This window comes from Bombus bifarius, unplaced genomic scaffold (assembly GCF_011952205.1).
Source record: "Bombus bifarius isolate JDL3187 unplaced genomic scaffold, Bbif_JDL3187 scf7180000009275, whole genome shotgun sequence".
Taxonomy (NCBI): Eukaryota; Metazoa; Arthropoda; class Insecta; order Hymenoptera; family Apidae; genus Bombus; species Bombus bifarius.
The window spans coordinates 1,079,103-1,107,092 of record NW_022885009.1 but is presented as its reverse complement, the minus strand read 5'-3'; the positions used below and the strand labels follow the sequence as shown (position 1 = coordinate 1,107,092).

At 33.1% G+C, this 27,990-nt stretch overlaps 1 protein-coding gene across 5 annotated transcripts in view; it reads left to right on the top strand.

The window, feature by feature from the left end:
* Window positions 1-27,990, top strand: part of LOC117214967 (myc box-dependent-interacting protein 1) — a 147,879-nt gene that overhangs the window by 71,961 nt on the left and 47,928 nt on the right. For 4 of the 5 annotated variants that reach the window (XM_033461355.1, XM_033461356.1, XM_033461352.1 and 1 more), the window contains exon 2: window positions 14,677-14,758. The exons of the other annotated variant lie outside the window; for it this stretch is intronic. In XM_033461355.1, the coding sequence (XP_033317246.1) occupies window positions 14,677-14,758 (82 nt within the window). The remainder of the gene's footprint in view (window positions 1-14,676; window positions 14,759-27,990) is intronic. 5 annotated transcript variants of the gene reach the window in all.

Genomic DNA, 27,990 nt, shown 5'->3' with positions numbered 1-27,990 from the left:
ACAGAATGATGATACCATTAACAAATGCAAGACATTTTTCTAGTAGCGATGATTCAGTTTAAAGGAGTGAGAAAAATCATGAAAGTTCAGTGTAACTCCGTAAAGTCCTCGTATCCTGGAAACTACTTTAGATAAAAAAAAATCCAGGCGCTTTCAGAGAAATTAAACTACGTCAATAGTTTTTTGCAAAAGTCATACATGATTACAGATTTTCTACTTTCATTGAATGTTTTGCCCCCTTGAAAGCGAATTATGCATGCGAGAAAATATTACTTGCATTTGTTTAAAAAAACTGCTTATAAACGATATATAATATGTAACAGCATTTGTAAATAAATAATTCCTCGTCGTAAAATTTAAGTGTAGGATTTCAATGTGTGTTCAGGCCTCGCAAAAGGTCACGCCGGCCCTGCTTTTATTAAATGGAGAAACAAAATAGTTGGGATAATAAAATCTTGAGATAGCAGAACAGTCACTTTTTTGATGAAAAATCTCATTTATTCAAATACAGATTAAGATTAATTGACAGCTTCTTTAAATATTTATGGATGCTATATAAGTTTGACTGCTAAGTCACGTAATTCTCTCAACATAAGCAACAATTGCATGGAGTTACATTCTTCGATCATCTTTCTCGAATGTCACGAAGGCTTCGGTATGAAAATTATTATTTTTTCGTTTGTGTAAAATCGTAATTATCGAAGTCTTTATCGCGACGAAACCATTTCATCGCGTCGGTATATTTAAGGTTTTTTTTATCTCATTACCAGCTTCTGACGAATCTACGTGCTTTGGATGATTCTCAGTATCGTGCTTTCTAATGACTGTGATCGTAGCTTTTCCAACGCCGTGTATCTTTGCTGATTCTGTTGCAATTACGCCCCTTTCGGGTTTTTAGTCGTATCATAATTTTAATTCTTTTAATAATTAACAACAATTGTAATAATTATAGCAGTAATAATTGTTTTTAATTCTTACCATCAGAAAGAAACAGTGGAAGGAATACGTTGTACAGAAAATGCTGATAAAATATGCGCATATTTGAAACGGAAAAAGGTATTCGTTGCTGAGAAATATTATGTTCGGATAAATTAGAGTAGTTAGAAGCGGCTAAAAGAAGGCAAAAGAAATTGTAGGCCGTGTGAAAAGGGGGAGGAAACTGTGATACATTACTATAAAGAATGGAGGGAAGTAAATAGACCGCGAGACAGACTGGAGAAAGTGAAGGATGAAAGATACTGTGAAGAAATTGGCTGAGGAATTTAAAAAACACAGGCAAGTCCAACGATAGTGTTAAGTAGTAATATGGTAAAAATAGAGTAGAATAGGTTGAGTAAATGGACAATTAGGCAACTAAGCAACGACAGCAAGATAGATATGATAAGAATAAAAGGATAAATGAAAGAAATTGCAAGTGAAATCCATTTTTAGACCGCTAAGGTCGAAATTAAATAAACAGTAATAAATAACAATTATATTAGGATATTCTGACAAGAGTACTCAAAGTATAGTACCTTTTACCATATCCAGTAGCTAAACGAAATTTAAGTTCTATGTTCTATTTATTTACCTTTATAAGAATACAAAAAACTACGAACACTTAATGAACATTCTAATGAAATACTCAAAGTGTAGTACTTGTTACAATATCCAAGTCCTATGTTCTATTTATTTACCTTCATAAGAATACAAAAAACTACGAACACTTAATGAACATTCTAATGAAATACTCAAAGTGTAGTACTTGTTACAATATCCAAGTCCTATGTTCTATTTATTTACCTTCATAAGAATACAAAAAACTACGAACACTTAATGAACATTCTAATGAAATACTCAAAGTGTAGTACTTGTTACAATATCCAAGTCCTATGTTCTATTTATTTAGATTCATAAGAATACAAAAAACTGCAAACACTGTAATGAAATACTCAAAGTATACTACTTGTTACTATATTTACTAGTTAAACAAAATCCAAATTCCATTTTCTATTCATTTATCTTCATAAGAGTACAAAAACTATGAGCACTCAATGAACACTCTAATGAAATACTCAAAGTATAGTACTTGTTGCCATATCCAGTAGCTAAACGAAATCCAAGTTCTATGTCCTATTTATTTACCTTCATAGGAATACAAAATACTACGAACACTTAATGAACATTCTAATGAAATACTCAAAGTGTAGTACTTGTTACAATATCCAAGTCCTATGTTCTATTTATTTACCTTCATAAGAATACAAAAAACTACGAACACTTAATGAACATTCTAATGAAATACTCAAAGTGTAGTACTTGTTACAATATCCAAGTTCTATATTCTATTTATTTACCTTCATAAGAATACAAAAAACTACGAACACTTAATGAATATTCTAATGAAATACTCAAAGTATAGTACTTGTTACAATATCCAAGTTCTATGTTTTATTTATTTAGATTCATAAGAATACAAAAAACTGCAAACACTGTAATGAAATACTCAAAGTATACTACTTGTTACTATATTTACTAGTTAAACAAAATCCAAATTCCATTTTCTATTCATTTATCTTCATAAGAGTACAAAAACTATGAACACTTAATGAACATTCTAATGAAATACTCAAAGTATAGTACTTGTTACAATATCCAAGTCCTATGTTCTATTTATTTAGATTCATAAGAATACAAAAAATTGCAAACACTGTAATGAAATACTCAAAGTATACTACTTGTTACTATATTTACTAGTTAAACAAAATCCAAATTCCATTTTCTATTCATTTATCTTCATAAGAGTACAAAAACTATGAACACTTAATGAACATTCTAATGAAATACTCAAAGTATAGTACTTGTTACAATATCCAAGTCCTATGTTCTATTTATTTAGATTCATAAGAATACAAAAAATTGCAAACACTGTAATGAAATACTCAAAGTATACTACTTGTTACTATATTTACTAGTTAAACAAAATCCAAATTCCATTTTCTATTCATTTATCTTCATAAGAGTACAAAAACTATGAGCACTCAATGAACACTCTAATGAAATACTCAAAGTGTAGTACTTGTTACAATATCCAAGTCCTATGTTCTATTTATTTACCTTCATAAGAATACAAAATCTATGAACACTTAATGAACACTCTAATGAAATACTCAAAGTGTAGTACTTGTTACAATATCCAAGTTCTATATTCTATTTATTTACCTTCATAAGAATACAAAAAACTACGAACACTTAATGAACATTCTAATGAAATACTCAAAGTATAGTACTTGTTACAATATCCAAGTTCTATGTTCCATTTATTTAGATTCATAAGAATACAAAAAACTGCAAACACTGTAATGAAATACTCAAAGTATACTACTCGTTACTATATTTACTAGTTAAACAAAATCCAAGTTCCATTTTCTATTCATTTATCTTCATAAGAGTACAAAAACTATGAGCACTCAATGAACACTCTAATGAAATACTCAAAGTATAGTACTTGTTGCCATATCCAGTAACTAAACGAAATCCAAGTCCTATGTTCTATTTATTTACCTTCATAAGAATACAAAAAAACAACGGATACTATAATAAAATAGCCAAGGTACTTGTTACAATATCTGATAACTGAACAAAATCCAAATTTCATTTTCTATCCATTTACCTTCATAACAATACAGAGAAACAACGGATACTATAACAAAATAACCAAAGTACTTGTTACAATATCTAGAAGCTAAACAAAATCTAAATTCTATTTTCTATTTATTTATCTTCCCTGAGAAGAAGAGTTTGGATAAAAATTCGCAGCCTGATTATTACAAATTAAGGCCTATAAACGGCCAATAGATCGGTCGTGTAAAACTATCGGATGTCTGACCGAGGTTGATGTCCGAACCTCGCGCCAACATTCCGGCTCGCTGCTTCCTGGTGATTTCCTCGACCCGCCTCGCGGTGCCGGTTCTAGAAAAACGCTTAGGTTGAAGGCCTGACACGTGGAAGGGCCTCACTTTCGTTAAGAGCTGTTGCTCTTGCCGCTGCTCTCAACAGACGAGTCACGATTGCTCTTCTCGTGATTTTTTTTCGTGCCAAGTGAGAAATGGGTCATTTTTTATCCGGCCATTCGAGTTTACTTGTTCCTCACGTTGCATAAATTCCGTCTCGCTTTGATTTAGGAAGCTTCTAATCGTGGTTGCTTTTATATAATGTGATAATGTAAATATGATAGTAGAATATCTATTCGCAACAAGAATGGCTTCCTTGATTTTTATTGCTTCCTTTCTATAACAAATTTTTCTCTACCTTTTTTCTTTTTTTTTTTTAATTGTAATTTGTTCTGGAGACATTCAACAATTTTATGTGACTTAATTATGCTAGTAGAACGTAAGTATTTTCCTAACAGTTCATACCGTTTTTATCGTCGGATTGTTAACTCGTTTGGATGTCTTTTAATGAGTCTCCACAAGACAGATTGGCTGTGTAGATTATGTGCTAGAGTATTTAGGTAATTAGATCGCCTCTGTTTTGTCTGTTTCTTATTGTCAGATTTAATTGCAAACCTCTTACTTTTTCCTTTCGTGTGCTTCTGAAATCTTAATGAAGATTTATTTCATACGTAAATACATAAAAATGCATTACACGTTCTGTTATTTTTATATTCATCGTTTCCTTACTTTTGTGTCTCGTGTTTCCTAACTTGCTTTCAGAAGCTCAAGTTTCAATTTTCTTTTAAACAAGAAAACACTCTTTACAATCTTTAGAAATTGTATTGATTTACGTTATTTTAAAATTATATGCCTGTGTGTGTGTTTGTGTGCGCACAGCTGCGTGTATAATATAAATAAATGTTTTAAAGCACTAGTTTACACATATATAGCGTCCTAACGATTGTCTAATATGCTATCTTTAGAATAAATCTGTGTTTACGAGTTTAATAAATAAACTGTATGGTTGATAACATATATAATCTTCTGGTTTCAATTTTCGCGTGTTGTACGCTTACAGAAACTAGATCACGAAGTATACAACATCGATTCGTCATTTTCTAGAATTATTTTCGGATCCACTTCAAACTTGACCAACTTAACCACGATATTCGAGTCTCATAAGAGCGCTAATGGAGTTTCAAAATGCCTCATGTGACACGTACAATATATATTCGTAAGAGGATCTAGTCCACAAGCGGCCGAATATTTTCGTCAAATTCTTTTTATTGTCCAGATTTAGTGCTCGACTATTCGTTTAGCGTGAAAATGGTTGCACAATTTCTAGCAGAGAAACTTGAGTGTAATTATAATTATTCTAAATTTCAAAGCTATGTTAAAACAATCCTGCCCACGGGTGACCATAAATAATAAATATTTCAATTCTAAACAAAGATACAGTCAGATATCATAGTAGATAAATGCAAACAACTGAAACGAAAACTAAAAGAATTCTACTGGCTCATTGGCAGACGCTCCAACTTAAACGTGCAGAGTGAAATAATGCTATATAAAGCCATACCAAAACCTGTTTGGACCTATGGGATCCAATTATGGGGAACAGCGAGTAATTCCAACATAGAAATTCTCCAACGATTTCAATCAAAAACTCTAAGATCCTTAATAGATGCGCCTTGGTATGTTACCAACGAAACGATACATCGCGACCTTAAGATACCCACAGTCAAAGAAGAAATATCCAAATTCAGTAACAGATATAACATAAGAGTTAACAACCACCAAAACCCATTAGTTACCCAATTACTTGACACGACGGATCAGATCCGCAGACTAAAAACACATTACCCTTTAGATTTAAGCGTTAGATTCAACTAGAATCAAACATACTATAAACACTTATAATCCAAGTTACAGTACCACGCCAAAATAATTTACTTATAACTCTGGGAATTGACTTCAAATTCTGAGAATTTACTTAATGAGAATTGATTGTAAAAATTCTGTCAAAAATATCGTCAGATCGGATAGCTTCGTGTTCCTGTGTATAACTACAGAGAACCAGAATTGAAAATCCATGCGCGAAAACCGTGTGCAGTAAAATTTCGTCGCGTTAGTCAGAGACCGCCGCTTTACATTTTGCATCTGAAACAACGATTCTGTCCGAGTGCATAAGCACGTACGAAATGGCGAAATGGGGGCATCATGGCACAATAATAGCGGTGCAACGAGAGATTCGCGTCGTCTTGCTCGTCTATTAATAAGTTTAGGAGAGGACCATCTATTTTGGAAACGATAAGTTCGCTCGAACAGACATGCCGCTATCCGATGAACATTGTTGCGCCTGCTGAGTCCCGTCACAGTTGAAAAGTTGCATCGTAAAAGTCAGCGTCTCGCAAAAAGTTGCAAAAAAATCACCTTGAACTCGTGCCAAAGCGGAAGCAGAAAAAGCTTCGACCGTCTTCGGTATTTTCGCTTTCGTTCGTTTACAGCGAAAGCATTTCTATTTATAGAGGAAACAGCAGAGCGTTTAGTCGAAATTTCCATTCGCAAACTGAACTCGAGAAACACACGCGAATTACAGATTTTTCTCTTCTATTTATTATTTTCCGTGTACTATTACCTTGTTCCCTATTTTTTTTTTCTGTTGCTTGTTATGCGTGTTTCGTTACTGGTTACGTGATTTTTCAAATTTACTTGCAACTACGTATATCGTCGTAGCGCGTTGCGTGCCGTGTGAAATTAACGTCATGTCGTCAGAAAAAAAATTGATTCTGTTAATACAGTTACAGCATAAAGAAACAATAATTACACGCTTATGTATATTTTCCATCGGATGCGTCTCGTTCGAGCAATTAAACAGATAACAAAGATGCATTGGAAGCTTCGTTTTTGTCGATTTGTTTTTTCGTAAGATCGTAATAAACATAATGATTACAGCTGGTTTTTTTTAAATCACTTTGTTATACTCAAGGCTGGAACATTGCTCGTAGTAAATAATTATGTGAAATGTCGTTGAGCGATTCCTTCTTATTTCCTTTTCTAATTGAACTGCAATAATTGTACCGCAAGCGCGATCAAAGTACGACAAAAACGACTATATATTTCGAAAGTACAAATATTTTCAAGTTACACGTTAAATACTTACAGTTCAGCTGGCTGCTGAAGCGAGCAAAATTCCCATAGAAAGAAGACTGAAAAGAAAACATCCCACTGACCTCACTAAAGAAATAAAATAGTCAAACTCGAAGATGGTATCTCGCTGGGGGTAGCCATCCACATGTTATTGAACAATTAAGCTAGAAAAATTTAACAAATTTCTAGTTGGACAAATTGTAATGTGTTGCTGTACAAATTAAATAATGAAGTAAAAAAAACACACTGCTCCTACAAAAAAGAGAAGATTGTGTAAAATCTCGGATTCTGAACACAATGATATTCTATTATTAATAGACATAGAGATTATGAAATAAAAATAATTGTCAATTGCATTACATTGCTGTGATACGATATAGAATACAAAATATTTTCAATATAATCTTCCGATTTGACTGTATCTTTAACAATAAGATTTTCATAATACGCGATAATACATTTTTTACTATATATTATTATTACAATTATTTTTAAATTACACGTTAAATGCTTACACTCTTCCTACAAAAAAGAGAAGATTCTGTAAAATCTCGGATTCTAAACACAATGATATTCTATTGTTAATAGACATAGAGATTATGCAATAAAAAGAATTGTCAATTACATCACATTGCTGTGATACGATATAATATACAAACACTTTTAATATACAAAATATTATCAGTATAATCTTCTGATTTGACTGTATCTTTAACAATAAGATTGTCATAATACGCGATAATACATTTTTTACTATATATATTATTATTACAATTATTTTTAAATTACACGTAAAATGCTTACACTTGTCCTACAAAAAAGAGAAGATGCTGAAAAATCTCGGATTCTAAACACAATGATATTCTATTATTAATAGACATAGAGATTATGAAATAAAAATAATTGTCAATTGCATTACATTGCTGTGATACGATATAATATACAAACACTTTTAATATACAAAATATTATCAGTATAATCTTCTGATTTGACTGTATCTTTAACAATAAGATTGTCATAATACGCGATAATACATTTTTTACTATATATTATTATTACAATTATTTTTAAATTACACGTTAAATGCTTACACTCTTCCTACAAAAAAGAGAAGATGCTGAAAAATCTCGGATTCTAAACACAATGATATTCTGTTATTAATAGACATAGATATTATGAAATAAAAATAATTGTCAATTGCATCATGTTGCTATAATACGATATAATATACAAACACTTTTAATATACAAAATATTATCAGTATAATCTTCCGATTTGACTGTATCTTTAACAATAAGATTGTCATAATACGCGATAATACATTTTTTACTATATATATTATTATTACAATTATTTGTAAATTACACGTTAAATGCTTACACTCTTCCTACAAAAAAGAGAAGATGCTGAAAAATCTCGGATTCTAAACACAATGATATTCTGTTATTAATAGACATAGATATTATGAAATAAAAATAATTGTCAATTGCATCATGTTTCTATAATACGATATAATACACATAACATTACAATATAATGCACAAAGCAGTATGAGCGTAATTTTTTGATTTAACCTTATCTTTAAAGTACAAGATCGTACATATACGATAACGTCAATTGTATAATAATTCGAGTAATTGTAGACGCATAGAACGTAGCGTGCAATTGAATAAAAACCTGTTTCAATGTTGTCCATGTGAAGACAAATTAACGTGGAAGAGTGAAGAGAGTCATTGCATATGCGGGTCAGCTTTTAACGTAAACGGGTTTATATTTCGTCTCTGCCTGGTGTAACACATGCTAACTGGCTAACGGGACACGCATCGACCAAGCCGGACAAAAATTGTGTCTCTCTAAAATAGGTATATAGGTAGGTAGCAGGACAAACTTACAAATATTACGATACGATACAAACCGAAAGCGAACTTTGTAGAACAATTTTTTCTGCTTTCTGAAATTTGTATGCTGCTTCATTTCAAATCGTTGATATTACGTGCGCTTACGCAGTGGAAGATTATTGAATTTGTAAACAGAACAGTTCGACCAATATGATGAAATGGCAATCGGAAGGTTACTTGTTCACATAATTCTATCATTTAGTGATTCACTTGTTAATATAATTCTATCATCCAGTGACGCAAACAAAATCTAATTTATTATGTACGTAAGTTCAACTTCTGTTGGAGATATCGCTACACAAATTGTTGTTGGATAATGGGCTAAATCGCGTTAGTCAGCTGCTTCGTCTTATTTGTCAATCTGTGTTGATGGAAATTGTCAGAAGCTAATATTCTTCAGTTGATGGCAATTAGCTTGCTCGGTAGTCTTTTACAAACTGCCAGATTCTTCGCTATACAACCAAGTCTGGCTCAGTCATTTGGTTCAAATTTCACGCCGCTTGTTCCTCTTATTCTCCTTGGACAAAGTTTAAAGTGAATAAATAAATAAATAAATTAATATGCTTGTTATCCAGGACTATCGAGAAGATTGTCTTCTGATCTTCCAGCCGTTCGCCCATCGCCTTCGAATTTGACAATTGCATCGCCTAGCATTTCTGCTTTCCCACAATTTTCGCTTTCCTTTCCAGATATTCTACCTAGTGTACAATTTTATATTTACGTGTTTTTCTCCGCGAACACTCGAGGGAGATTATTTTTATCTTCGAGCCACGTAATAACATCACCTACAAGTAGCTTCATCCGCCGCCTAATAACCAAATTTGGCTTTTGTAATTCCCCGCCAACGTTCACGTATGACTCATTATAGATGGCATATTTCGATAAGAGTGTTCGATGGATTAAAACTTTTATCTCGTTGTCTTCTTATCTTCTAACGTAACATATAAAGGCTTATTATGGATGCAGTTGTCGATAACGTAGCTTGCTATCTCAGCTTATGCTCTGCATCTTTCGCGTAATGCAGTGGTAACAGAGGAACTTGTATATGCACATTGTCTTCCAACGAAGCATCTTCTCTTTTTTTTTTTTTTTTTTTTGGTAGATTCTACATTTTATTTCCACGATGTTAATTTTTGTAATCGCATGAAAGTACTGCCGAGTGATACGGAATTTATTACAAACGAATCTGACTAATGATTTGGGTTCTGAATAATTAATTCTAAATAAGAAATCGATTATAGGACAATGTTGTATGCAAATGCAATAATAAATGCAATGATGTGTAGATATTATATTTGCAGTCATTGTATATATATTTAGCTATCTGCTGACCCTTCTCACAACAATGTCGATTCTATAAATGTTCGTTTTGAGGCTCGTTATATCGATTATATCGATTCCTGATAATACTATGCTAAATGCATACATAACAGGTCCTTTCGTTTTATCGAAGGAATAGGATTTGTTCGGAGAAATCGTTTGCAGCGACCGATTTCCCAGATTCTTAACAAAGTATACTTTATACTTTTTAAACGTAATTGCTCCTATCGCTTTATATCCATAGCCTCTAGTCTTTTTTTAAATGAATTTTAAATAGAACGTATTATTTGACTTGCAAATGTATAGATATATAAGAAATGCAAGGGAAAGATGTGGTAGGAAATAACGAAATTTGTACTTTTTTCCAAAGTCAAAGGTAATATAATTTAATTCGCAATTTTCAATTAATTGGATTGAAGTTTCTCCATTATTCAATAAGATTATAGCGTAGTATACTTAAGCACAATTATAGAGACAAGTACAGTAAAAATGTAGTAGGACGCTGTTTATAACAAAAAAATTATCCCGTGTTGTATTTAATAAAATGTAACGCATTTTAATTACGACAATATATAATAAAAATATATATACAAAAATATATAATAAAATGTGATATATAATAAATATAATATTTATAATATAATATATATAATATAATATATAATATAAATATAATATAATATAATAATATAAATATATAATAAAATGTAAATGTAAACGTATTGAACTCTGTTATGTCTCATTCATTGTACATATATTTTCTTTTTAAATATGTCATATTTTATTGTACACTCATTTTCACAGTGGAAGAAATTATTTTCTTCGTTCAAGATTTATTATGCAACATCTTGCTCACTTATCATATCGATTTCTGATATACCGTGTTAAATACGTCTACTTCTTACATAGCACATTGTCCAAGCTAGAATTTTACTTTTCCCTTGCGGAAAAAAAAAGAATAGAAAAAATACTCGCCAAATATAGACTAGTCATCGCGACAAACAATTCCTTTTTGTGCAAAGTAGAGGCCACCGGCTTATCTTTTATTTCGGAGCCGATATGGATGATGATTCATAGGGAATCGCGATAAATTTAATAACACAAATTTAGCAGTCCATCTGTTTGCTCAAAGACAGTTTATCGTGCATATTATCGTGCATCCAGTTCGTTTATAAATACAATAGTTCGATCACTACATATTTTTCGAAAACGATCGTCCTCCATAAATTAATAGATTTAATCGCGTAAAATATATTGTTCCTGCGTTTTATTTTATTAATCGAAAACGATATTTAGAATTATAGAATTATGGAATATTGTAAAATATATTCAATTATCAGATTGTATAAAGACAATTACGTTATGTTATGTAGATATATAATTAGATTATATTTAATTATAATAATAGTTATAGAATATTATTCGTATTATAACATTGCTATATCGAATTAATAGTACCGTATTTAATTTTATTTAATTTAACTATGCCGGTGATACGTGATTTTCCTTTAATATCGATGAGTTTCATTCTTTCCTGTTTCTTTTCAATTTGTTTTTATTCGTCGATTTTTTAATATTGACGCAACTTTTCAAAATTATCGTGTGATAATTAGCATACGATAAATAGCATGTGAAGCGGGTACAAAAAGTCTGGCAGCTCGAGATGAGATTATAAATGCCGTAAATATTTTTCCATGTACTTCATTTCGCCATATAACGCGCAATATCTAACAAATATAATAATATTAATTTAGAAATTTCATACGAGTTACAAGAACAAGAACCTACTGCGCGATGCGAATAATAAAGTTTATTATCTAACAACGAGTCGTTTGATTTTCAATTGCCTGAAGTATAATTTATTAAATAGCAAAATCCGCGGTTCGTTCATGTTTATTAAAGAGACGAAATTGCCCGACAAATTAGTGAAACGTTAACGCTTCGCGCGTAGTATACTCTCCTATAGCGCCATTAAATAGCCTTGCAGTTAATGCGATTTTAAACGTACTAATTAAACTAGAAAATACATTTTTACTTGTACAATTTTATATTCACCACCGTGTATACGTTACATTATCGCGTTAATCTTTAAAATAAAAATTCTTCATATTTCATAAATTTTCGTAAATTTGTTAATATTCATACAATTCGATAAACGGCCAATTTTTGCTAAGATATAGAAATATATATTGTCTCTCGTGTGAGAAAAGTAATGGATCATTTACGAAAGCCAATAAAATGTACGGTTTGATGAATAGATGACTTTGTAGAACACGAAGGAATCACGAGAATTCCTGCAGAGAGCTCACGTTTCCTTGGCCATTGCTCAATATGCTGGATAACGGTTACACACGTTAAGTAGTTTTAGCCAAGCCTAACCCAGGGTTAGTCACGTTAGAGCTACGATTCAGAGGATTAATCTACTTGTTTCCTATCGTTACAGTGAATCCTGCACGACTTCTTCTTCAGTCTTTTCCTAAATAAGTTTGAAATTTAAATATGAAATTTCAATAGATATTTCTTATCTATTGAATACAACATAAACAGTGTAAAATATACAGAGAATGAAATATTAGTAAAGTAAGCAGCTTGTTGCACTATCGTTTAATCCTTCAGACATACACTTTACATTTAAATGTTTTTCAAGGTAGTATATAGTGTACGAGTCTAATAATACTACATAATGATAATAAATAAATAATAAATAAAATAATAAATACTCTTAATAATACAACAGTCCATGTAATATATGAATAAAAACAGAATGAAATTTTAGTATAATGTCAGATGTTTTTAAGTGGAGGAAAAGATAAGAATAATGTGCTCTGGTAAATAATCTTATTTACGGAAGTATCTTATATTATTGTAGTTCAGATTATAATACTTCAACAGTTCACATATGTAATATGCAAAGAAAAAGCACAATGAAATTTTAGTATAACGCGAGATATTTTTAAACGATTTTTAGTACGAATAATTGAAGAATAAGAATAATTTATTGTGGCAAATAATCTTATTTACGGAAGCATATTATATTAATTCAGTTTATAATATTCCAATAGTTCACGTATGTAATATGCAAAGAAAAGCACAATGAAATTTTAGTATAACGCGAGATATTTTTAAACGATTTTTAGTACGAATAATTGAAGAATAAGAATAATTTATTGTGGCAAATAATCTTATTTACGGAAGCATATTATATTAATTCAGTTTATAATATTCCAATAGTTCACGTATGTAATATGCAAAGAAAAAGCACAATGAAATTTTAGTATAACGCGAGATATTTTTAAACAATTTTTAATACGAATAATTGAAGAATAAGAATAATTTATTGTGGGAAATAATCTTATTTACGGAAGCATATTATATTAATTCAGTTTATAATATTCCAATAGTTCACGTATGTAATATGCAAAGAAAAAGCATAATGAAATTTTAGTATAACGCGAGATATTTTTAGACAATTTTTAATACGAATAATTGAAGAATAAGAATAATTTATTGTGGCAAATAATCTTATTTACGGAAGTATATTATATTAATTCAGTTTATAATATTCCAATAGTTCACGTATGTAATATGCAAAGAAAAAGCACAATGAAATTTTAGTATAACTCGAGATATTTTTAAACAATTTTTAATAAGAATAATTGAAGAATAAGAATAATTTATTGTGGCAAATAATCTTATTTACGGAAGTATATTATATTAATTCAGTTTACAATATTCCAATAGTTCACGTATGTAATATGCAAAGAAAAAACACAATGAAATTTTAGTATAACGCGAGATATTTTTAGACAATTTTTAATACGAATAATTGAAAAATAAGAATAATTTATTGTGGCAAATAATCTTATTTACGGAAGCATATTATATTAATTCAGTTTATAATATTCCAATAGTTCACGTATGTAATATGCAAAGAAAAGCACAATGAAATTTTAGTATAACGCGAGATATTTTTAGACAATTTTTAATACGAATAATTGAAGAATAAGAATAATTTATTGTGGCAAGTAATCTTATTTACGGAAGCATATTATATTAATTCAGTTTATAATATTCCAATAGTTCACGTATATAATATGCAAAGAAAAGCACAATGAAATTTTAGTATAACGCGAGATATTTTTAGACAATTTTTAGTACGAATAATTGAAGAATAAGAATAATTTATTATAGCAAGTAATTTTATTTGCATAAACGCGTTATTACTGTAAGATACGTACATTTTTGTAAGTCATCTATTGTTGACAAATTATATATCTCATCGATAATATATAACAATTAGAGCCACAACAAAATAATTTCCTAGTAAATTTCGGATATTTAAAGTGCATAATCGTTTGCAAATAATTGAAAAAACCTCTCGATAAATGTTCCAGTTTCACTCGTCCACACAATAGAATATGTTGTGGAAGTGAATCGAGGATAGGCCATGTCTCGCACATAGCTCGAGATAATACCGTAAGTTAATCGCATGTGATATCCAATTTTAATTTAATCAAGTTTGGCGTCATCCAATTGAATTGAATCGCCCTTGAAGATGACTTGGAACTAGATCGGAAAATGAAATCCCTTCTCCTTTTCATCATGCTCGTATACTGGCATCGGAATTTGTTTTGAAAATTGTTTAAATTCAATATCAATCGTGAGAAGGAATTATGAATAAAATTATTTGCAGACTTTTGTTGTATAGGCAGTTTTTTACAATTTTACGTCAAGCGAGACAATCATTTAAATTTGTACAATTTGCTTGTATATCATTAACGTGAATTTATCGATAATTTGTAATTTCTGACTTGCAAAATTTCACGCTTGTGTACGTTTAAATTCTAAAAATTACATTGTAACACTGCACAAAAAGATGGAAAATTCTTATCGGGTAGCGAAAAAGTATGTTGCTTTGACGCAATGAGTTCCCCTTGCCAAACCTAATTTAAATCGATTAACATTGTTCGATGAACCGATGCTTTTGATCAGAATGTTTGCTGTAAAATATCGCGATGTAATACGTAGACAGAGAAAGTTGTAACAATTGTAATTATCTTTCACTTTCGAAAAAGATTCGCTTCAAGAGAATACATGGCCGTATATTTTCACAGCGAAAGATGGCGAAGAGCACAAAGTCTGTCGGTGTTACACGCATCACGAACAGCAAACCATACGCAACCATACAACCTCTCTCGAGACGATCTTTCATTGAATTCAATTGAACGTACTTGGTTGCCAAGCTAGCTCGTTCAAACGAACACTATTCGATTCTGTCGCGTAAACGAGTTAAAAACGAACATCCATTCGGTGTGGTTCGTCGCAACAACCTGTTCTTCGCATTTTGCCGATCGATAACGAGGATTTTCCTTTCCTTATGACACACGTTAGCAAACGAAAACGAGAAATTTCATTGTCAGACACGTAGATTATTTCTTAATCGTTCTTTAGATAACATTATACCAGATTGGATCATCGTCGTCTCGATGTTAGAACCAAGTCATTTCTCTGCACGTCTGATCCAGGACACTGCGAAGAAAACGCTAGTGTGATTTTTTATTCTGATTTTTATCTGTGAATTCTTGACAATTTTCCTAAAACATAAATAAATTTCCGTAAAACACGCGATCGCGTTTGTGCGATTATTACACCGACGACTATTATTTCTCCAGTGGAGTAAACGTGTTCGTGCTACGATCATAACATCGTTAAACCACTTTACCGAATGCCTGGGCAAATTGTAAAGATTCGAAAATAATAATAAATGTAATAAAATATTAAATAAAATATAAAATGTATAAAGAAAGAAAAAAGATCATTTTATACACAAGTATAGTATTTGTCGCCTTCAAATGTTACTGACTTTGCCACAGTTTGGTTTCTGAATTTGGTAGAATAATTGAAGAGTGCTTGTAAAAAACACTATAATTGCGAAGATAGAAAAATGTTGATTTTTCATTGGAAAATGCTGTGGCGTAGAATTGAAGCGCAATTTCCCTTTCCTTGGACAGATTGTAAAGACTCGAGAATAATAATAAATGTAATAAAATATTAAATGAAATATAAAATGTATAAAGAAAGAAAAAAGATCATTTTATACACAAGTATAGTATTTGTCTCCTTCAAATGTTACTGACTTTGCCACAGTTTGGTTTCTGAATTTGGTAGAATAATTGAAGAGTGCTTGTAAAAAACACTATAATTGCGAAGATAGAAAAATGTTGATTTTTCATTGGAAAATGCTGTGGCGTAGAATTGAAGCGCAATTTCCCTTTCCTTGGACAGATTGTAAAGACTCGAGAATAATAATAAATGTAATAAAATATTAAATGAAATATAAAATGTATAAAGAAAGAAAAAAGATCATTTTATACACAAGTATAGTATTTGTCTCCTTCAAATGTTACTGACTTTGCCACAGTTTGGTTTCTGAATTTGGTAGAATAATTGAAGAGTGCTTGTAAAAAACACTATAATTGCGAAGATAGAAAAATGTTGATTTTTCATTGGAAAATGCTGTAGCGTAGAATTGAAGCGCAATTTTCCTTTCTGAATAATTGTTGATAACGATAGAATGTGATGTCATAACGTTGGCTCTGTGGAAGAAGATGTAAGCAGCAATAAACATTTGCTAATCGTTTCTTGGCTTGTGCATTTAAACGAACGCAGCATTGAGTTTTCTTTACAGCTAATCGCAGGAAATGGCACGTATAGAATTTTCTATTTATTATTTCCTATTTATTATTCTATTTACTATTTTCTAGATACACTTTTCTTTTCCATGGACTTCGGATTACGTTCATGCACGAGGTTTCTTTTTCCCGTGAAAAACTCGTTTCACCTGTTTGCCACTTACAGAGTTTTCTACGACCGCTCTTTGATCGAACACGTAAAAGCCGTAAAATTGAACGAATAAATTCTGGAACTGGAGGTCCGTAATAAAAAGAATCATTCCGAAACTTGTTTACTTTTTAGATGACGAGGCACGATACACATAATAATCAGAGGCGAAACTCGGATTATGGTCTAATGCCTCGGATCATTTCTATCTCCAAAACTCGTATAACTACGACTGAATTTCTTTTGCAACAGAATATTAATATAATCGAACGATCGAGTCAATCTCCTGACTTGAATACGCTTGAACATCTGTGAGATTACCTCAGACGTCAACTGGGAAGTTAATCTTTTAAAAATATACAAAAAAAAAACAAAAAATTCCAAAAATATAATGTGAAATATCGACTGCGTCTTGTGTTCGATTAATTGAATATTCAGTAGCCACGCAGATACTATGATGCAGTCATGAAACCCAAGAATTACCAACATCTCACTCGATTATTCTCTACTTTTCTAGCTTTTGTTACAAGTTCCCGCACTAAAACCGTCGTGTTACATAACTCGAGCAAAGAACGTTTCCTAACTCTCGTCCCAGCTTCTATTTCGTTCATCCGGTTCAACGTTAATCGTAAACTCGCTCGACTATGCGATCAAAAAAAATATATCGCAGTTTCACGTATAGATTGTCATCTCTTCTTACCATTTCTCACTTCGTGTTCCAACGTGTACCAAAAGATAAAAAATATACCGTAATTCCCAAATGATCATTGAAAGTTCCTTAACGTCTCCTCGTCAGCAGCTAAGTGTATTTGTCGCGCGTAAGTGAAATCGCGAAAGCGGCAGAGTAAGTGGCAGCGAAGTTTTAGCGGTCGTCAACGCGTTAATCCCAACGACGAAGAGGCGAATGGTCATCGTTCGAAAATCGAACGGTACCTCGGCCCTGGCCGTCTCTGTTCGATCCCCGGCAAACAGCTTAGCTTCTCTAGCGACTGACTAGTGGGACATTGTCTGCGGAGAAGGTCGGCGTACCTCTCACCTTCGAACAGACGACCGTTCCGCAAATAGAGTCGGTAAAGAGCTTACGTAATCGGCGAGTACGCGCGGATCACGCTGCCTTCGTTTTCTCATCTGGCGGTCCTCCGTCCTGGATAGACGTTTCCTCGAAGCGGAGCCGCCAGATTCGACACGAGTCGATCGGGAACGTTCGACAGGTGAACGCAGGGCGTCGACGAATTTCGATGGCTTCTCTCGCATTTTGGCGCCGTTCCAACAGCTTTTCCTCTTCGCGCACCGCCACTGGCTGAAAAACAAACGCGTCGCCACGCAGCGCAAACGAATATGATCGTTCGAACCGAACGACATTAACATTCGCGTCACGCGGCTCCATTAACATTTAATTGGCCCAATTATCCGCTGCCGCGTTTCCCGACGTCGTGTAAGCTTCCAGCGGGCTGCTTCGAAAGCTTCCTTATACGGACGAATCAGGAATAGGCTTCCTGAGGCGTTGACGAAGAAATTGGGGATTTAATGACACAGTATAGAAACTTTAGAGGTATCGACTGATTCACCTAATTCGATCATTTCTGAATTTGATAAATTCTTCTGTGCGAATATTCGTACACTATTCGTTGAAGACGATATCCGGTTCGATTTTTATCTACGTCTTCTATTTACATTTTATTTGCACAATTTTTAGTTACACTTGTGCGATTTTTGGAGCACTTTATTTATAATTGAGCAGTGCTCGCTGAAAACACTGTAGGTGCCAAAATTGAGAAACTTTGATCTTTTATTGGGAAATGTTCCACTTAGCAATGAGAATATTGTAGCGTAGAATTCAACTGCAATTTCCCCTTTTCAATATCGTAGTTATTAATAATGTTAGAAGACGGTATCACGATGTTGTCTCTGTAGAAAAAAGTATAAACACCAATAAACATTAGTCAATTGTTTCTTGCTTCTGTCAATTGCTTCTGTCTATGTGGTCTATCCAAACGAATGGGTCATCGAGTTTTGTCTACAACTAAGAACTGACACGCACAGGCTTTTCTACAGACGCACTTTTCTTTCCCTTCAATTTGGGCTACGTTAACGCATAAGATTTCCTTTTTTTCCTGAAAACTTGTTTCTTCCCATTTACAGCAATTTTTTTATCAGCGCTCTTCAATTACCGTAGTTACGTGCGATAGAATATTACGAAGCAATAAGGAAGCCAGGAATTGACGAAGAAATTGAGAATTTGATGGCGGGTATAGAAACTCGAGGTACAAGGCGATTCACCTAATTCGCTCGCTTTATGCCAGCAAGTCCTGCTGCGCGAATATTCAGAAACTGTCGTTTCAGGCGATGTCCAGACGCTTGATAATTTTGATAAGATGTGTTTTAAGGAGATCTTATGTAAATCTCGAAATGCAACGACTTTGTTCTTCAGGATTATCGTAGTTACGTAGGATAGGATATGATGAAGCAATAAGGAAGCTAGGAACCGACGAAGAAATTGGGCTTTGATGGTGTCAGAGTCATAAATTAACTATAGAAAAACCAATGGGGTCTAACGAATATCCCGCAGAAAAAAAAATAGCAACAGCATGGCCATCTCTGACCTGAGCTCCGGCGACACCCCCGTCGACAAACCCATAGTATATAAACCTTCCTAAACTCAGCTCTCGACATTCTCAGTTCTAACACTCTGAACCGTCACTCTGTTGGATTCGTACAATAAATTTTACCACTAAATATATCTAAAGTCTAATTCTTTACCTTATTCGTGAAACGTTCGAACTGCAACGCGAGAAGATCACCGGTGATCTATCAATTTCGTGATTTTTTGCGTCTCCTACGTGACAATAGCATCGCATTCGCTAAAGAATTAGTTAGCTGTCGGCATATGTAACACTGAGAAATAAACATCTTGTCATTCCTACATTTGCAGACTGCTTGCAAATTCCATCAATATAATCATGACAGACGCGTCTCACTACGGTGCTAATGAAATTTCAAAGTGTTTTTGCACCACACATTCGATATGGAAATACTAGGTTGTGCCAAAAGTTCCTGTCGTTTTATAAGGAAGTAGTAAATGCACAACCTTTTTTGTTTTATGTTATTTTATTGAATTATGTCTGATCTATTTTATTCTATTAATGGATCATACGTAAATCTATAAAATAGTATAAAATAAAAAATGTTGTGCATTTATTATTTCACTTATGAAACGAAAGAAACTTTTGGGACAACGTAATACAAATTTTCTACGATAACAGGTCGAACATCTTCGTGAGAAAATTTTCCTTTGATTAATTAAAACAGCTGCAACAGCTGCAGCATAGATAGTGTCACCGAGCCATAAATTCGCAATAGAGAAACCAAGGGGGTCTAACGAACATCCCGCAGGCCATCGAAACGGCAACGTAGAGGGTGTTCCAGTGTCAGAAAACAGTAACAGCATGACCATCTCTGACCTGAGCCCCGGCGACACCCCCATCGACACCCCCTCCATAGAAACTAAACCCATAGTATATAAACCTTCCTAAAATCAGCTCTCGACATTCTCTGTTCTAACACTCTGAACCGTCACTCTGTTGGATTCGTACAATAAATTTTACTACTAAATATATCTAAAGCCTAATTCTTTGCCTTATTTGTAAAACGTTCGAACTGCGACGCGAGGAGAGCACCGGTGATCTGTCAATTTCGTGATTTCTTGTGTCTCCTACGTGACAATGGCAGAGGTACAGGGCAATTCACCTAATTCGCTCGCTTTGGTCCAGCAAATTCTGTTGCGCGAATATTCAGAAACTGTCGTTCCGGACGATATTTAGGCGCTTGATAATTTTGATAAGATGCGTTTTAACGACATGTTATATAAATCTCGAAGTGCGGCGACTTTTTCTTCGTAATTATCATAGTTACGTGTGACAAGATATGATGGCGCAATTAAATGGATCTTTCAAGGCCGATATGCAATAAAACTGGCACTTGTAATTGTAAATCATAGTTCAAGCTCGCTTCTGAGTTTAAGATTAATAATTCTACTATCAGAGCTGCATATAATGCTAATGTAGAGTTTGAAAGAGGCATTGGCGATGGGTATGCTAATCGTCCTCGGTTCTCTTAATCTTTTTCTAGCGAGACTAGCTTCAAATTGAAGAACGAGGACACGAATATTCTATAAGACTCGGAATCAAGATATTTCTCCGAAATAGCATTATAGGAACAATAGGAACAGGTTTTCTATGACGAAGGCAGAGGAATTTTAAAGATACAGCCAATTATTTGGACCGAGAAGTTTAAAAGGTTAGCGCGGCTTAAAGCAAAATCATATTTAGCTTAACCGGAGAAAACGAACATTTTATACGTTGCTAATAGCTGACAGTTACACGTTGCTGTCTGAATCGCTGTAAAAAAATAGAAAGACTCGCGGCGACCTCCGTATTCGAATTAAAAATTCGAAATAGTAAAAAGCTAATTACCGTGTAGCGTGACTTTTGGTGGAAACAGTTTACAAGCGATTTAATGCGACCGATGTAACTGAATCACTCTGTAGATACTTACATACGTACGTTTAGAAAGAAAACAAAGAATCCGATGCTTATCAGATAAGTAAATCAAACAATTACTTTTGTATATCAGTTTAGTTACTGTCGTATATCGTATGGTAGGTGAGATTCTTCCAATTCTGCAAAGTGGTAAAAATCTCACTTGCATTAGAGAGATATGAATATTCTAAAACACCAGATTTTTACAATGGGATTTTATTTTCTCCGAGATTGCGACTATCGTAGTATACATTTTTCGAAACACGAAAAACTCTGGCATCTGACTCCGTGAAGAGATTGTCGGGTTGATTGAATTTTCAGATAATAGAACAAGCATTTCTCTTAAATTTTATTTAATTTCCTGGTTATTTAATATACCAGGTTAATTATATATATATATAATATAATTTGCTATAAATGTAATATAGATATTAAAGGAGAAAATAAACATTTATTTAGTCAAAGGAAAGAGATTAGGAAGATTATTAACTTGTTTCAATATCTAATTCATATTTCTTTAGCCGCTGAATTGCATACATTTTTCAATACGAATACATCTGTGGTATTATATTCTTTTTGTTACTTTCATTTGCAGTTTCGACGTTCGTAAAATTTCCTCCTAAACGAATGATCTATAACAAGGTTCGATATCATTTTCTACGCGTCTTCTATCAGTGCTGTTTTATTTTACGATAGGACCTATTTTCTACTTATAATATTTGCTTTGAAAATATGGGAAAAATAAATTTTCCAAACTAGTCACGACGTTTGTAAATATATTGAGAGCAGGTCAGTTATTTAGACGTATATTTTCAATATTAATATCAAAAAGGAATAGAACATTCTGAATAAAAATATAACAATTTCTTTCTATCTAGTGTCTTCTGTTCTTATCGTCCAATCTTCTTCACAATCGCCGATTCTTCCACTAGCCGACGTTCCAATAATAATCGATCGTTGCGTCAATCAATATTCTCGATAATCTGTACTGTACTGTAGCGTTTAAACGCGAAAATGCATCTGTTACCATAACATATAGCGGACATTCTGTTTGTCTGTGTCAGAGAATATTCTAAAATTTAAATATAAGATACTTTGCTCCACTACTTGAGCAAATAAATTACATCGTTCGAGCTTTGCAAACACCATATACATATTCATAGGTAGCGACTAATGATTGGATTTCTTCGAAGATACCAATAGTCATCGCAATATATAATATAATAGTCGATGCAAATTCGCGTGTCTACGTAAACGCAACTGCAGCTGTTGAGGTTTTATATCTCAGAATAGAGAGAGCAAACGTATTATAGAAATTCTTTATTCAGAAATGTTAGAAATTAGGATTTCCACTGGTTTCTATCCTGTATGATAATGTATTGATAGATGGATTTATTACAGTGGATTAAACAGAAAACGATGATCATTTAACTCGAACTTAATGCAGTTTTTTTTTATTTAATTATTTATTTATTTACGTTTCACAATTTGTCCAGTAGGACATTTGGTAAAATATTATAGCTTAGTGATATAGTAATATAGCATGTGGATGGCTATCCCCAGTGGGATACCATCTTTGAATTTGATTGATTTATTTCTTTAGTGTGGTGAGTGTTTGTATGTTAGGTTAATGCAGTGATATCACAACTCTCGATTAACAACTTTTCACTCTGGACTCTCTGGTGGCTAACTGAACGATCAACGACTGCGGTGCCGAAATATATTGATAGCCGTTAGGCTTATTGAAGTTCCCCGACCCTTTCGGCTTGTCGACGTTTGCGCTTTATCGTCCACATTGTCTGTATGTCGGCGATCTTTCCGCGGTACTCTAATAGAGACGAAAGAAGCCGCTGTAAGGAGAATCGTTGTGCCAAAAACTAAACACAGAGTTCTCCTAGAAGATTTTTTTTTTATTGTTTAATTCGTGCTTTACAATTTGTCCTGGACATTTGGTAAATTTTTCGAACTTAATTGCTAAATCTCCCAACGGAATACCATGTTCGAGCTTTAAATTTGAAGCGGATAGTGGACAGTGGTAGTGGAAATTTTTTTTTTTATTTAATTTGCATTTTACAATTTGTCCAGCTGGACATTTGACGAAACAAGTGATGACAAACATTATACCTGACCGCGAGGAGAAGCAAAAGCAGTGAGAAGCTGATCGCTAGATAGGACGAGTGTGTGGCAGATATTGGTGAAATGATAGCGAGCGTAGGTAGGAAATATTTCATATAGTCGTAATATTGTAAAATATTCAGTTGCAAATTGCAGAGAGAAATAAGTAAAATAAAATGAAAAATGTCAAAGCTCGATTGGAAAAAAGCACGGCGAGAAACGAAACTACACAGTTGGGACATAGACTAAAAGTTTTTTTTTTATTATTTATTAAAATTACAATCAATTCTCGCGTTGAGAATTTTCAGTAATTTTTCTGGCGTGGCCCAGTGACATGGCTAATTATTTATAATAAGTTAATACTTATTATAGATAAGTATAATAGACTAAAAGTTTATCTGAAACGATATTTTGCGATAGAAGCGGAAAATAATAGAAAGCTCTTTCAAAAGCAGTCGTTCGAATAAAAAGAAATAAACTGTACACGTCCGATCTCCTGCGTGCTATTGTATTATCTTCCCTAAATAAACGAAGGATTGTAAAAGAAATAAAAAGCAATGGCAGAATGAAAGGAGTGGATCCATGCACAAAACTTCTACTCTGTAGTTGCGCGCGAAAAAATGCAATTTTCCACGTCGCACAGAATTCGAGTACTCGAATGCAGCATATACAGGGTGTCCCGCGTAACACGATTCAATATGTTCCTGTCATTTGCAGCCACGCAACGAACAATGTTTTCGACCGTACTTTAATGGTGAACTGTAATTCTCTCTCTCTCTTTCTCTCTAAAAATGCAAGTAATTTTGAAATTAATATAAAAATTGTAATTTAGTGATATGGTAGTAATTATTAAAATAAATAGGAATACACTGAAACTGGAAAGGTACTGGGAAGGTAGAATTAGGCGAAGAAATACTCTAAGGGAAGTATTAAATGGTAGGAAAGAAAGAAAAATGGTCAGTTGATTGAGAAAGCTGGAAAATAAGGAGAAGAGAGGGAGAGACAGATGAAGATGAATAGGATAAGGACTGGGATATGCCTGAAGAATGGAAGGATGAATGAGAGTTAAGTAATGAATGTTGTAAACCATGTCTATTCCCTGACCTTGAGGCTGGAATTACTGAGAAAAAAATAATAATAATAGTAAAAGTAACAATAAAGAAACAAAATAGTAAAGTACACACAACAGTAAAATAGCAAATAACAAATGTTACGAGTATCACGTGCATTCTTAAGTAAGTGCATCTTCGAAGCTTCAAATTTCCTATGAATACATAAACATCCGCGATCCAAAATACTAAAATTAAATGCTACGAATATTATAATATATTAATTATACTAAATATGAATATGTACTATAAATACACATCTCTCGTTCGTGCGCGTATTACGTGCATTTTGCACCTTCACACGTGGATCTAGTTTTTTTTTATTATTATTATTTAATTTGTACTTTACAATTTGTCCAGCTGGACATTTGGCAAATTTTTCTAACTTAATTGCTAAATAACACGTGGATGGCTACCCCCAGCGGGATACCATCTTCGAGTTTGACTATTTTATTTCTTTAGTGACCTCAAGATACCCACAGTCAAAGAGGAAATAGCAAAATATAGCGACAGATATAGCAAAAGAGTCAAGAAACATGGAAACCTCCTAATTACTGGACTACTTGATACGCCGGATCAGATCCGCAGGCTGAAGAGGCACTACCCGTTAGATCTAAACACTAGATTTAATTAGATATTTATATTAAGTGATATTTACTTATTTACAATACTTACTTATAAATTATACTTATCTATAATAAGTATTAACTTATTATAAATATTTAGCCATATCACTGCGCCACGCCAGAAAAAATTACTGAAAATTCTCAATGCGAGAATTGATTGTAAAAATTAGTAAATAAAAAAGAAATTTCTTTAGTGAGGTCAGTGCGGTGTTTTCTTTTTAGTCGTCTTTCTATGAGAGGTATAGCTCGGATCTAGTTATCATAGAAATGTCAGCCTCGCGGAGCATTTTGTTGCCTCGCGTGCAACTTAAACGAGGCTTCTCCAGCGTCGATATATCCAACAGGTGTCGGAAGGAAAGGTGTTGCAGTCGAACAGGTAACATTCACAGTGCGAAATTTCTCCGCGGTCGATGGCTATTGTTTCGTCACTAGACGTCCTTTCGTAATGTCTCGCCTTATTGCACAGGACGATGGTATTCACGTACGACGACGACGACCAGCATTCGTAGAAACATTTGTAAAAGCAACGGAAGAATCCGTGTCGAATACCAGTGGAGAAGAAATTGAAATTCGAGAAGATTAGTAGGAGGAGATCTCTCGAACGTACATTTCAAGCTGATTCGAAAGTTACAGAGATCCGTGAAATGAAATTCAAGTCGAATTATAGCGTTTCTACGCTTTGAAGCAGCGCGCTGAATAGACGCCGCTTTCGTTCTTCTTTCATACGCGCATCAATAAACAAATACTTTTAAAATTATTTATCCGCGTATGAGACAAGAATGAAAGCGGCGATCATTCGCCGTGTTTCTCCAAAGTGCAACTGTGTAAATTCGGTTTAAGCAATTTTAGAAACCGAACGATACGATAAAAGCTGGATTATCCGAGATAGCGTGCACCGAACCAATCTCGGATAATCGAAAAACTAGGATAATACGGGAGGGTCTATTAATGTTTGTAAATCGTATGATAGAATGGTAGGAAACATTTTGGTAATGTAATATCGTACATGTGTTTAGGTTTAATTATTTAATCGGTTGAAAGTTTGTTTAATTAGGTTTATTAGTGTTCATAAGTGGTATAATTAAAGGGGAAACAGTTTTTGATAATGAAGTATTGTACATGTACTTGGGTTTGATTAATTATTTAATTAGTTGGAAGTTTAATTGACCAGGTCAATTAGTGTTTATAAATCGTGTAATAAAAGCATAGAGAAATTTTGATAATGTAATATCGTACATGTATTTGGGTTTGATTAATTGTTTAATCGGTTGAAAGTTTGTTTAATTAGGTCTACTAGTATTCGTAAAACGTATAATAAAAACGTAGAAGGATTTTGGTAATGTAATATTATATATGCATTTTGGTTTAATTATTTAATCAGTTGAATTATCTGGAATTGATTAACTAAGTGTATTAGTATTCATAAATTGTACAATACAATTGTAGGAAACATTTTGCTAATATAATATTGTATACGTATTTTTCTTTAATTAATTATTTGATCGGTTGAAAATTTGATTAACCATGTCCATTAGTGTTCATAAATCGTATAATAAAAGCGTAAAAAATTTGGATAATGTAATATTGTACATGTATTTGAGTTTAATTAATTATTTAGTCGGTTGAAAAGATGATTACATAAGTCTACTAATGTTCAATCGTATAATGAAAGCGTAGAAAAATATTGGTAATATAATATTTGTATTTTCGATCAGTCGCGGGGAGACGCGTTCGCGAGGAAACGAGTCAACGGGAGTCGTAAATACCCGTTAAGATTGTAATAATCGACGCCACGAATAGATCGATCCCCCGATTTCCATTGAGATAATGGGGTGGTTCGGGTGGTATAACCCTGCGATTAACAGGGTTATAAACTATGTATTTCCAACAACTTTAAACAAGAAAGTAACGCCAAGAAAGTAAGTAAGAAAGTAAGAAAAGATTACTCTTAGGTGAGAGAATCAGTGCAGAGATTATGACTGATCTGAAGACAGAGCTCGAGTAGATATATTGATATGTTGACATGTTGGGCATGTTGACATGTTAGACATGTTGGACATGTTAGACATGTTGGGCATGTTGACATGTTGGACATGCTGACATGTTGGACATGTTGGACATGCTGACATGTTAGGCATGTTGACATGTTAGACATGTTTGACATGTTGACATGTTGGACATGTTGACATGTTTGACTGCTGACATGTTTGACATGTTGACATGTTGGACATGTTGAACATGTTGAACATGCTGACATGTCAACATGTCAAACATGTCAAACATGTCAAAACATGTCAACATGTCAACATGTCAAACATGTCAACATGTCAACATGTCAAACATGTCAACATGCCCAACATGTCAACATGTCAAACATGTCAACATGTCAACATGTCCAACATGTCAACATGTCAAACATGTCAACATGTCAAACATGTCAACATGTCAAACATGTCAACATGTCAGCATGTTTGACATGT